Here is a 14,093-nt window from a genome sequence, read left to right on the forward strand (position 1 = left end):
ATCGAGAGAACAAACAAAAGGAGGCACCATTCATTCCTACATCCGACGTCGGGGGCCCCCCCCCCGCCCCGGGACTTATCTGGAGTTCTGTACAACAATCCTGCATTAGAAGCTGCCTGTTCTTATTTCTCAAGGTGAGAGATGGAGATGAAAGGGGGCTGCAGAAAATGTGTAGTAAAGGAGAGTCGGGTTGGCTTCAGTCTAAGAAACTGATTAGCCCACCATGGACCACCATTAACCCAGGCACTGGCCAGCTGCCTCGGGGTTGTTCATAAAAGTCCTCTGAGGGATTCCTGAGCATTTCACTGCTCTGGGGATGCTAATCAGTAGATTGATGCTACATTGTTACTGGGATCCCAGAAGTTAATCTGTAACAAGCAGACACTCCAACGGGGGAATGCTAGAGTAACAAAGCCACTGGGTGTCCTTACAGTCTCAGTGAGAAGCTGGAGCATGGAGCTCCTCATAATCAAACCAGACTCCAGGCAGGCCGGTCGATAATCTGTCCAGGAACTGTAATTCCTATGAATGTAGTTGAATTCACAAAGGAGCAGGCCCAGAAAAGTCTCCTAACTAGACGAGATCTAAGGCTTGGGGGCGGGGGGAATGCTACACTTATGAGTTATTATGACCTTGGATAGCTCTACTTTATGAACTCCTGTGTTTCATTTTTCTCACCAACGGACAGAAGGTGTTTGAAGAATTAAAACATATAATTCAGAGGAGTAGCTCCCAAGGCCCCACCCCCCACCTGGGAGTTGATACTCAGTTAATGGTTGGTAGAGTTGAGGGGGAAACATTTACTTCAGTGGAGGACCCACTGATAAGGTGCTCATTCTCCTGTAAACCACCCTTCACTTACCCTCTGTAAGCAACACTAATAAAACTCACTGGGTCATTACAAAACGGAGGTGGGAGCATGCAAGCAGAGGATGGGAAAGGAAAGGATCAGTGGAAGAGGGATGGGACAACAGAGGGTACGGGGTGGTGGTGGTGAGTATTGTTGTATTACAGGCCGTACCAATTCCTACTCAAATATGCATGTTCACCACAAGTCATAGGAAATTTGCTTGAAAACTGGACATTAGATGCAAACCAAAAACCATGCTCTGAAAATGTAAATCAGAAAGGATTTACCACCTGGGTATGACGGCACCCATCTGCAGTCTCAGGCATGAGAGGCTGAGGAAGGAGGATCAGAAGCTCAAGGGAAGCTAGACTATGTCAGAACAATGTACCTCACCAAAGTGGGGACAAAAAAAAGAGAACTTTTTAGAAGGCAGCTTGTATTTGTGTTTTCAGTGAAGTCTGGCCCTAGTATAGAACAAACTAAACTTGTTTGTTTAGGATGGGGCTGGATGCCCATTTCCTACCATCAGTGTGACTTTAAAAAGCTGCTCAATTCCTCTGAGCTGTGCTTTTTTCTCAGTTGTTTGGATACAGATGATATGACTTCCCATGGTGGTGATGAGTGTATTGATATGATAATATGTGGCAAAGCGATATCTGATGCATCTGAGAGCCCCATATGATGCCCTGCACTGTGTTGATCCCCAGTCTTTAACCCTGCACTCTTGAGGGCCCACACTAACTGCAATACCCAGTGGTCAGTTCAGGTGGCAGCTGAGCCGAGCTGAGATAGAGACTCCACCTTGACCAGCCTTGGATGTACTAAAGTAAAATGCAGAGTAGGACCTTCATCTGTCCCACTGTGGCAAGTCCACTTAAAAGTCGCTGGCCAATCTCTAGTCCTAAGGGATTAGAATCAGGTGGGTCCAATCTTTTGACCCTGTGACACAATGTTGTCATCTACAAAGCTCATGGTCAAGAACTGTGCAGTTTACACACACACACACTGACACACACACACACACACACACAAAGACACACACAGACACATACACACACATACTGACACACACACAGACAAACACACACAGACACACAGATACACAGACACACAGACACACAGACACACAGAGACACACACAGACACACACACACACACCTGATAATATTTTAGGTATGCATTTTGTTTTGGACAATGTACTCTCAGGTTCACATGGCCAGTAGACTACAGGTTGGACACAGTTGCTAAATTCTGTGAAAAGTACTACAGAATAATACCAAAGGAATAAAACAAAACACAAAAGTGTAAACTTGAAAAGTAAAGATTGTCTATGTTCTTTAAAACAAGAAATAATCACTTCCTATCCCTTTGTGCTTTTGCTAAAGACTTATTTCACTTGCATATACTGTCATTTTATGTTACAATTATATTATTATAAAATGATGTTAATTATAAATATATAGTTTTTGATAAACTAATAATAATATGGCCCATTTGAACCCCACAATACAGCATAAAAAATCATAAGCACAGATAAACTTTGTCATTTTAAAAGCTGAGACCTTTTAGGTGTTTCTAGCGCATCATCTGCTTCTTTGCTCTGTACTTCCCAGTGTGTTAAACCTACACCCTCATTTGTAATGGCTGCACAGGAATCGTCTTGCATTAGCACAGTATTGTATTCGTCTGTCTTCTTCTTAGGGGTACCTGTTTCTAGTCCTTTCCTACATTAAACAGCATTGAAACTGTTCAGAAACGCTTTCACACAACTGTCCAGCTGTTTTTTTAGGTGTGGCATTGATGAGCCAAGGAGCACCTCATGCTAAATGTCCTCATGGCAGTGGGAGAAGCTGGCCTTGGTGCAATGGAGGCTAAGGGAGAAACTTTAGTAACAGAAGACAATATATGGCAGATCCAGGCAAACAACCTCTTGCTCTCACTCACCTACCGGTGAGTTTGATTAGCTCACTGATGAGAGCTAATTCTCCTGTGAAAGGTTTAGTGTCAAACAGAAACAGAACTTGGGGATGGGGAATTGGCAAAATGTTAGCTGTGCAAGCATGAGGGCCTGAGTTCTGTTCCTGAACCCATGATAAAAAGCCTACTCAGTGTGCCAGCTTGTTGTAATTCCAGCACTGGGAAGACAGAGATACAGGATTCCAGAGACTCCTTGTCAGCCAGTCTAGCCAAGTTGAGAAGTTCCAGGTTTACTGAGAGATCCCTTCTTGAAGAAATAAGGAGCGCAATGGAGGACAGCACCTGATGTCAACTTCGAGCCTTCTCATGCACTTGTGCTCAACCGCACACACCCCAAACATACACATAAACAAAGAAAGAGATGGAGAAACAGAAGTTGTGTATTTATCTGCAAGCAAGCAGTAGAAATGACAATGGCCCTTCTGAGGGCTCTCCCAGCCTGCCACTGGAGTCCCTCAGGTGAAGAATAGGTGGATGGAGAGATCAGTAAACCTGTCTCTGCTCGATCAAAGACATGGTGCCAGAAGATGACACCTTACTCCCCATTGTGAATCTCAATGACTTCACAAATAGAATGAAAAGACAAAGCATGTAGATACACCCCAACAGTCAAAGTCTACATTCAATGGCCTCAAAACAGGAGTCAGAAAGGGCAGACACTAGGCCAAGAGCTTTCCATTAACAAAATACTACACTGGATGAAGAGGAAATAAGAGGCAGGAAGTGCTCTCAGTCTCACCACTGGTGGTCACAACAGCTTTGGGCAAGTTCCATAAACCATTAATAATGTGCTTATGGAAAAACTACAGGTGATTACACCTGGATTTGGTGTTTCCAGTTCCCCTTCCCTGACTACGATGTTATCTTCACTATTTTCATGACCTTTTTTTAACTTATCTTCCATCCCATGAATATGGACTGTGTGCTAAAGCCTGTCCTGGGGCCTTTATTATTTCATGCTCAGTCTGAACACACCTCAGCAAATTCACGTTATTTTTATTTGGTATTCTATAATATTTTTCAGGTCATATGGAATAGATGGTTTCTAGTTTTCTCATCAGGGCCTAGGAGAGTTGCTCAATAAGTACTTGATGGCTCAATGAATGAATGCATACAAAGCTATCCCTCCCCTTGTAAGCCCATGGTTGCCAGCACATTAGATTCCTTTACACATTTTTATACACTATCTCAGACTCTGTTTTGAGAATGAGACCTACATCAAGAATCAGAAATGAGCAAGGCTTACATCCCATCTGTGTGCAGCAGTGCAAGAGGCAGAGGAGCCTGCCTTGGTAAGAATCCCATAAGCCAGCAACTGAAAGGTGATGCCCAGCAATGTGTAGGGCTTCCAGAGGCCACTCTCAGACTTAGGCAAGAAAAAGTTCCATCAGGTGTTGAATGTGCAGGGTTATCACTCCTTAAAATAAGCATCTAAGTCCACACCCCACACTCTGACTTCTTCTTCCTTTTCCAACTAGAGTATTGAACTAGACTTTTCTACTGAAGATTCCAGTTCAAATATTCTACTGTCCTTTAAGAAGAGACCAGAAGGAATTGGCATAAGAAAATGAAGTATGGAATGTACAAACTACACGCATAAGAGAGTGACATATGCCTTCCATTCAGCATTAGCGGTGATACTCAAATTTACCTGAATATCCCAATTGCCTGGACAATTATTAAAACTGCCAATATGACTCCACCCCACTTGCCTGAGAGACATGTATTGGTTTCTTTGTTTTAAGGGAATCTGCATTCGTATTCCCCAGAGGGGAGGTGACCAATCCCTGCTCAGTACTGGAAAGAGAAATCACTGTGGCTGAGTGGACAGAAATTATTAAGCATCTCCTTTCCTCTCTGTCAAGAGCTCTTGCTTTCCATAAGCATGTTATGTTCACTCCCTACTTGAAGGCTACCTGTCATCCAAGACCTGCCTGTCAGTGCCATTAAGGGTGCTGGTGAATTGTGTCACATCCCAAAGTTTTTTCCAACTGTTCTGAGGCTCCTGCATCTGAATTTAAAGAGATACTGAAGTAACTGGAACGGAAAAGCCTAAGGGGCAAAGTTCAACAGCAACCTTTGGCAAAGCCAAATCAAAACTGCCAGGCTCTCTAGGGGTACTAACACACACCCTTTATCTCACTGCTCTGCAGGATGAGAGATAGGAAGATCTCTGTGAGTTATGTAGCCTGAGCTACATAAATTAATTTCAAGTTAGCCAGGGCTATGCAGAAGCCCCTGTCTTAAAACAAAGAACCCCAAACTTCCAGTCTTCTGATTCATCACATAGGGTGAAGGAAATGTTCATCAAATTGGTCACTGGCAAATTAATACCAGAAAGTAAACAAACACTTGGTCTTGGTGATTTGGAAGGCTGCATCCTCTGATCCCAGTAACTCAGCAACCGGAGCCATAGTGAGCTTTTCTGGACAGATGAGCCATTTTCCACTGATCATATTTAATTTCCTATAGTTAAGTTTTTTTTCCTCTCTCTCTCTTTTAAAACAAGATCTGAAAATGTGTTCTTTAGCCCAGAAAAGTCGAGTCTATTAACTTGTGTCATGTAATTCATTAAAACAAAAATAAACAAAAAACTTGATTTTCTTGAATGATATTGTTAAGACTTTCTCTCCCCTGCTCCATTTTCCCCCATGCACTTCTGTAGAATTAAAATGGGTGGGAGGGGAAGCAAACACTTTCAGGCCTTTACTTTGGACTGTCAGTGAGGTCTTGGCCAGGTTACTTCATCCATGTGAGTACCAGTTTCCTTACCAGATAGGAGGCAGAAGAGAGTGTCCTGCTTTTTTGAGTCTGTAGCAGAGATGGAGGGTAAGCGTGTAGTGCTGATGCTTTGTAATGTGACCATTCAGAAAAAGGCAAGGATGTCCTAGCTATCTTTTGAAAAGCTATTCTGCAGCCATGTTAGGGAAAAGAACATTAGAGCAGGAAAAAGAGCATCATCACACTCATCACGTGTTTAGGACACTAGACACAAGTATCATATCCATGTCTTTTTAACACATTAATTAGACAAAAGGGAAAAAAATCTTGTATTTTCCTTCTATCCAAAGTATAAAACATGTTTGTAACATATGTAAACACATATAAAACATGTTAATAACAGATTAATCATGTATAAACATGATTATAACGCATGTAAACATGTATAACACATGATTAAAATATATAGATTTGAGAAATTAAAATAAACCTGGCTTACCATAGTCAAAAAATAAAAATAAGACAAGTCTTAACTATTAAACTAGCTGACAGGCTTGTCACGACTCGAGTGCCTGAGACCATTGTTTCTCAGGACAACTAACCAATGCTAACTTTTGGCTTTTTTTTTTTTTTGCCTCTTTTGTTTTTAGACAACATCTCAATATATAGACCAGGAAGTCACAAAATAGCCCGGGCTAGCCTTGAACTCATGATCCTCCAGGTATGTGCCATATGGCTTCTTTTGTCCTTTAGAGGGACTAAGTAAAGCGATTTCAGCTAGATCCCACCTTCTATTTGTGGTAAGACCACAAAAATGGATTCAATCAGCCCAGAGACATATAATTCTACTGTTGCCATTGACAACTTTCAGATTAGCAACAGCTCTCCTTATGTTTTAGGCTTCACTTTAGAAATAACACTTGTAGTGGGGCTGAGGACACGAAACAGCATCACTCTGAGAAATCCTGGTACAGATAGAAGGCAACTTCTGACAACTCCTTGGGGGAGCATTTAAAGCCACTCCAAGGTAGCCTTGGTCTTGTATGGAGATACCAGAAAACTTTGAATAGTTGCTCACTTCGTTGATGCAGCTTTTATGAAGAAAGAAAGAAATGGTCCTACAAGCAAGAAGTCACTGGGGTTTTAAAAACATTGTAACAAATACCTTAAAACCAAGAACAACAGTAAGGATGCTACTCAGTGGTAAGCTGCAAGCAGGTGAAAAACAGCCAGGTCTAGGAGTCAGTAAGAAATACTGCGACCCTGCAGACTGAAACCCACAGACAAGCACCTGTTTCCTCAGATGCTCAGGAAAATACATCCCTAATGATGGACTCACACTTCAGCCCAAACTCCGTGACAATCTGCCCAGAATGGAGTGAAGTTCAGCCCTAGACTTATAGTGTAAAGATGGGACTGGAACCTACTATGAAGCTTGCAGATCCATTCTTGGATTTCCTAAAACCACAGGGCATTAGTCAAACTGATAAACACACAGTAGGTGTTGTTAATTCCATTGTAGGATAATAAGGCAGATAAAGAAAACCCCATTCGCAGCATGCATGAGGTACAAATGTGGTACGAAACCAAAAGAGAAACCAAGAATAGAAGAGATGAAGAAAACACACACGATTGCTCACCGGAGTTACACATTCAGACTCCAGCTTTGTTCTGAGTATCAACAACTTCAACAGCATTAATGGTTTTGCCCACAGATAGACTGCAGTCATTGCTTTCTGAGCTCGAATCCTGACTGTAAATTCTTAGCTGTGCAACCTTGAATAAGTCACTAAACCTCTCTGCAGTTTCCATATATACAAAAGGCTATTCCTACCTTACTGGGGAATGACCGAGCCATATTGTACAGGGTGGTGTCTTGCAAACAGCAAAAAAGCTGCTGTCTCCTTGCAGCGAGGCAATGAACCCATGTCAACACTGTATCTGTATTTAACCAAGAAGCAAATACCTGAGGTGTCACAGGCATGCTTTCCTGTGGAGGGTTCCCTCTGAGGGGTGCTGCGCCTATAAATAACGTGGGGTTTGTTTTGTTCTTCTTCATCCTCTTGCTCATCCACGGACAGCAGTGGTTCAATAAAATAATCTCCATCATGAGACCGGAACGTGCCCATCTGTGAAGAGAGAAGAGAGGTTGATTTAACACAATTCAGCCAACAGAAGGGACAAATACAACTCAAAGAGTGAAGTAATTCCAGGGAGGAGCAGGGCAGTTTCTTGTCTCCTCCCTCTGGGGGCTGCTGAAACTCTTCTGAGGTAGCCTGGCTCATCACCACTCTGCCAGAGTGGGAGCTAATTCTCAACCTGATCTCACCTGCTTTTCATAGCTAGCTTTTCCTTGGTGCTTAAGTTCCAAGTCTTTTAATGCTACAGGCAGCTAAAAGAGATCCTGTGGAGTGTTCAGGCTGCCTGGAAAGTCAGACAGCAGTGCATAGCTGAGGGAAAAGCCAAAACCCTCTCCTTCACATTCACCAAGTACATGTAGGCCACAATGCCCTAAAGATAGTGAGGCCTGCAACCCTGACACATGGCCTCCTCCTGTTCCCTTAAGGCAGAGTGACATCTTGAAAGCCAGTGTTGTCATAGGCTGCTACTTGCATGCCCAGCACCATACCTATTCTCCTTGAGCAGTACCCTTACTGGTCGGTTGGTGGTGAAGTTCCTGAAGGGCAGCTGTGAGGGTTAAGTGAGATAATACCCAGCATTCGATTAGCCACGTTTGAGAACCTTCTGAGGCTCTGAACTGACCAGTGTTTTGTTGTAGCTCATTGGTCTTGGGCCAATGTGCTCTTATCAAGCACTATGAACAAACACCTTGCAAAAGGTCATTCTCCTGGTCCCCTCTCCACATATCTACAAGGTTTGCAAATGATCCCACAATGCCTCAAGCGTGAACTGTCTAATGTTATATGAACATTGAAAGTACCAAGTCTCAGAGGAGACACAGAAACTGTTCTCTCTTCACACACTGAAAATAACCAGAAGCCTTCTCTCATTTCCTGGGCACAAGGGAAAAAGATCGTCCCTGAATATTGGTGTGGGTACCCGCACCAGCATCCTCCAGAGCCGATTAGACAGCCAGATCATGGGGCTGTGCCTCCTATCTGTACCAAAATCTCTAGGGCCAGCTCAAGAATCGGAATTTGAATGCACTTTCCTCCCAGGTGTCTAATCCAAGAAAATGCACACAAAATGCTAGGCTTTCCCAAAGGCACTGCGTTCCCAAAGCAAGGAGGATCAAAGCAGCCTGGGAGGAAGAATTTTTTCTGATGAGATTCCGAGTGACAAGATGTATTTCCAGATTCATAATTTCTAGGTGTGATGTCTAGAACCTGACGTTTTAACGAGGCTTCCCTCATGACTCAAGAACCTAGACTCAGGCAGAGAGGTCAGTTTTAGCATAGTCTGTGACAGATTGACAGGTCACCAGAGAAGCAGCAGGTTAGCACATTCATGCTCACCAAGGACTTCTGTCAGCAGTCAGTATGCAACTCTGGTATCTCATAAGCACAGGGCACAGGGCATGTGAGGCCTATGGGAGACAGTAAAAGGAGCCCAGGAGGCACAGAAATGAAATGATTTGTCCATGGTTGCCTTTCAGTGGTACAGAGCAGGTCGCTGTTAGTGCTGATTCTTGGACTCAGAATTTTGATTTTTACTTCAGTGTATATAGAAACAAATCCAGTCATTCTCTTGAAGACTATAATTCCAACTTGGTCACCTCTCATCATGAGGCCTAGGAGAGGATGATAGTTCTCAAGGCCCAGATATCAGCTGTTCTCACAAGCAAAATAAGTAGCTTTGAGGACTGGGTCATTGTATCACAGAGCCTCCAGCAAAAGCTCAAAATGGTAACAATATGGAGGCAAAATCAGTTTTGTTGTTGGTTCAGAAATAATTATTGGGACCCAACTTGTCTTGTGCTGACTGGGGTGACCATTTGTTTAAATACATGTATTACATACGTATACACACTGTGTATTGTATAAACTGCAGTACAGGAGAGCGGGAGATAGATTCTGGTGCAAATGCCTGGGACAGAAGAGAAGAACACACACGCTGAGAAGACAGTGAACATTTGAAGAGACAGTGTCTGTGATGTGGAACAAATACTACATGTAAGACTGTGGAGTCTTGTGGGGAAGTAGAAGTGAAACAATACTTTAAAAATGTGGCAATGCTGCTCAGTGATTGAGCTCTTGCCTGCAAACACAAGACTCAGAGTTCAATTATCAACAACATACTAACACACATATACACACATACACAGGAACACACACAGGGAAGGGGAGGATACATACATATACATATATATATTTCATATATATTTATATATTGAAATATGTAATATATATTGTAGTAATATATATATATATATATGGAATTAAGAGAGAATTTAGAGAAAGTATAAAGCCAACTACTTGAAATACAGAATTTTGGACACTAGGCAATGTGTGAGAGGATGTAGTATCAGGATCTTATTATCACTGGTGGAGTCTGATATTGTTCGCTAGGATGTCAGGAGATGTGTAGGCTATGTGAAAACAAGGGTGGCGGTGAGATTTTGAAGCCCGCTTGTTGACGTGTTACTGGTGTGTGCCAGGGTTTGAGAAAGAAAGAGAAGCTGGGAGAGAGGCAGGTAAGTGCAAGGCTCTCTCAGACAGTGGTCCTAAAGAAAGGAAGAAAAACAAAACAAAACTGAGGTGCAGACATTCTCTCGGCGGAGGAGAGCAATGCATGAGACAGGATTCAGAAACATTGCAAACGGGAGCGGTGGGGTTATGGCGGTGTGGGTGTACAGTGTCACTCACTCTGATGAGGGCAGATTTCCTGGAGGCCTTCTTGGGCAAAGTGAGGAACATTATTATTCAGGGACAGCTACAAGATAATAATAAGAGTCTTGGGATGAAATAAAAATTCTAGGACACAATGAAGGCAGGAAACTCTGAGCTAGATTAGTGGCCAAAGACATAAAAACCTAGTTCGCTTATTTTAAAAATATAGGTAGCCCCCCTCTTTCGCCCCTCCCCAAAAGACATGCTGCAAGTTACATGCCATGTTAATGGGGGATAGTATGCCCCGGAGAGTCATTTCAGGAGCCCCGGTTCTCAGTTCTCAAGGAGACCACGTGCACTGTATTACCATGTAAAATCACCAATGGAAATTAAGGACCTACGCAGAAAAATATTTATACAACTGCTGGGGCTACTCGGATTCCACCGGTGTGTAGGCGGGGAAAGAGGAGGAGTAAAGACTGTTTACCAATGAAGTACACAAGCAGCCCTATCTAAGATCCCGGAATTGGGGCTTCCTAGCTTTAAATCGGGGTGCGCTGATTCTCTGGGATCGGCCTCAAGACCAGCCTAGGCCTACGTAGGCGATAACCTCTCAAAGACTGGAGCCATTCTAGTGTCCAGGCCCAGGTTTGAGGCCATGATGACTCAACGCAGCATCCCCTCCCCTTGCTAAGCTGCGGTCTCCGCCTACCCCCAATCAATCTCAAGGAAGCACTTTGGGCTCCAGGATTTCCAGCACTTAGCTGGTGGGTAAAGGGGCTCATCCCCTTCCCCACATCCGACCTTCTCTCCTCCCAGTCTTAGGGAGTGCGGAGCTCCTGCCGAGATCCAGGAGCAGGCTCTTGGTAGTCGAAGAAGGATATAACCTCCAGACCTGGAATTTAAGACGCAAGAACCAGCCAGCAAATGTGGCAGCCGAGCACGCGAGTGAGTACCCAAGCCCCCATTTAGAAGGAGGGTGTGTGTGTCAAGGGGAGAGAGTAAATGCGCCAGGGGTACAGACTTTTAATAGCCAATTGTGCGTAAGGCGCGGCTCAGTGAGCTGGGAGAGCCAGCCGCGGGAAAGTTTCTGCGTCATACGCGCGTGGTAGAAACGCACATCGCTTGGGAAAGCGAAGGACCACCCTAGTTGGGTCCAGAATTGTACAAGACTCTCAACTGTCGTAGGAATTGGTGACCAATACCTTGTTAGTCCCAATGAAGGGTAATGGAGGGGTCAGGAAGAAGGTTTAGGTACCAACTTGGATCTCATACTAAATGCCTGCTTGACAGCGCGGGGTGGTATCTGTCGCATCCAACCTTCCTAGAAAAAAGTGCACTATACATTTCCATTCCTATATTTTGAAACAACCACAGGTTCTAGAATAGGGCTTTTCTTAAGGCTACCTCTCCAGGCATTCTCCCATTACTCTAGCGCCTCCAGTCACCAGGCCAGCAGGGTGCAGAGTCGGACTGCAGTGCACCACCCCTCCCCCCGCCACCTTCCAACCATAAACACCGCCTTAGAGACAGGCTCCGCCCTCACTCCAGGCTCTCAGAATATTTGGCCCACCCTTCCTTTCCCCGGACAGGATCGGCTTCCCTGTCAATCTGGTTCAGTTTCAAAAGTCCTTGCACGTGATAAAAGGCTCCGGGAGGAAAGAACGCAGGGACACTAGGTTGTGTAGCTGCGTCTACAACCTGAGATATCCCAGCACTCCAGTAGGGGTGTCCAGGGATTGTCAGTTTACATCCCTGACTCAGGACGCGCCAATGAGGAGTTGAGTCCGCCCTGCGCTCAGCTGCAGGGCTCCAGAGCGGCCAAGTTTGCTACAAGAAACCACAACCCCAGCAACTTTCTCTGAGTTTGTAAACCGACATGCAAGCTACTATGCAGAGTTGGGCTGCGTACAGCAAAACCAATCCATCCAATCTAAGACAGATCCAAACGATACATGACCCTCTGGGGACAGATGTGTACATTCTTCTCGAGAGTAAGAGCACGCAGTAGACCTCCAATTCCTGAGACCTAAGCCAGTGTTGATATTTAACGCCAGAGCATAGACTCTGTAGGTTCAGACTAGGGTGCAATTAAGTCTTAAAGAAGCAGACGAGGAGGCGGGGAGGAGGGAAGGGGCACGCGCCCACTTACCATTCCGGAGCACAGGCTGATGACCGCAGTGTGCTCGGACTTGGTATTGACATGGCCTTTGTAGAAACAGTGCCTAAGTTCCATTTCCTCTTCGGAATACAGTTTGGTCTGGTTCACCCCTGGCTCTCCAAGGAGGGTGACAGTGAACAGTGGAGCGATAAATCCGGTATGGGCGGTGAGATTAAATAGAAACTGCTGGCCGAAGGCTGAGAGGCGGTAATGCTCCTGGGAAGAGGTAGAGGAAGACGAGGAGGAGGCGAAGGCAGGCCAGGGGTCAGAGGCAGAGTTAATGCTTCGTCGCCTTCTTTTGAAGTGCACGTTCGTGGGAAAGGGTTCCCCGAGGGGGTTCACTCGGATGGGAGACGCGATCTCATATTCGCTCAGACTCTCTAATAATTTCACTGCAGGGAGAAACAGAGGCAATGAGCTAATCATTCATTTTCCCCGAAAGTTTTAATTTAAAAAGAAGATGGGGGGCTTTGTCCTAATTTATTTTGCAGCCACTTCGAGTCAATTCTTTCACGCTCCACCACTGGATAAATATTTGTTGAGCGCCTACTGTAATAGTAATAGCCGAGAACTAGGTGAGGGGCTGAGAATACAGCATTAGAAGTCAGACAATGATCAAATCTAAAAACAAAAATAATTACGGATTCTGATAAATATCCTGAATAAGATACAATGTACGCTCTCAGGTGATCCAGTTATTAAATCAAATTGATATGGGACAGGGGATAAGGAGGGTAAAAAAAAATCCGGTAAAAAAAGGCGGGGGGGGGGGGTGGCCCAAAAATTCTTGCAGTGCTTCCCTCCCTATTAGTTGACTAAGGATGACCCAGAGAAGGGAGAGACTCCAAAGGAGAGGTAATTCTTTCTAGGAAAAGAAAAGAGGCCTCTACTGCGGGGTGCCTGCCCCAGAGCGTGTTCAAGGAGGTGGCGATGGAGTGTGGGGGGGCGTGTTGGGGGGGGGGCTTGAGGGTCCAGAGCCTTGTTACCTTGCCTCGGGTGCAGCCTGTCCTTGCGCACGGCCGCCGCGGAGTCAGGGCTCCTCATCTCAACCAGGTCCGGCACCAGGAGCGTTAGCAGTGTGGCCCAGGATACTAACTGCATGGTGCTCCTCACCCCTCCCCCCGCTTCTCCCACCCCCTCCCTCCTGCCGGCTTTGGTGGCTGGCGGCGACGCGAGGCAGCAGCCGTGGAGAGCGCGCGGAACCCGGGCGCCCTGCCGCCAACTTTTTGACTTTAGGAGTCGCTGAGGTCCTGCAGAGAGGGTCCCGTCTGCGCTCCGCTGAGCAACGCTGCCGCCTGCCGTGAGCTGAGGCGCTCGGGCCGCAGGAGGAGGAGAAGGAGGCGGAGGACTAGGGCTCGGCGGCTCGGCCGCATAATGTCCAGCCTGCGGGCAGGAGAAGGCGCGGAACGTGCGCTCCGAGGCGCGCCGGGCGCCCTTTGCTGGCTGAGTTAGCCGAGCCGCTTCTTGAATGGGGGGCCAGGGGGCGGAGGCCCCCGAGGGCGCTCAAATACCCTAGGTGCACGCCTCCAGGAGGAGGAGAGGGGAGGAGAAAACGGGGCAGGCGGCCCGCCTCTTGCAGATCCTGTCCCCTCCT

The 14,093-nt window shown here is 45.6% G+C and overlaps 1 protein-coding gene across 1 annotated transcript in view; it reads right to left on the minus strand.

The window, feature by feature from the left end:
- Adamts9 (ADAM metallopeptidase with thrombospondin type 1 motif 9) overlaps positions 1 to 13,600 on the minus strand; it is a 171,965-nt gene extending 158,365 nt beyond the window's left edge. The window contains exons 1-3 of the mRNA XM_028773009.1: positions 13,486 to 13,600; positions 12,491 to 12,891; positions 7,515 to 7,677 (exon numbers count right to left, since the gene is read on the minus strand). Coding sequence (XP_028628842.1) covers positions 7,515 to 7,677; positions 12,491 to 12,891; positions 13,486 to 13,600 — 679 coding nt within the window. The remainder of the gene's footprint in view (positions 1 to 7,514; positions 7,678 to 12,490; positions 12,892 to 13,485) is intronic.
- Positions 13,601 to 14,093: the final 493 nt, after the last annotated feature.

This window comes from Grammomys surdaster, unplaced genomic scaffold, assembly GCF_004785775.1.
Source record: "Grammomys surdaster isolate TR1022 unplaced genomic scaffold, NIH_TR_1.0 220, whole genome shotgun sequence".
Classification (NCBI taxonomy): domain Eukaryota; kingdom Metazoa; phylum Chordata; class Mammalia; order Rodentia; family Muridae; genus Grammomys; species Grammomys surdaster.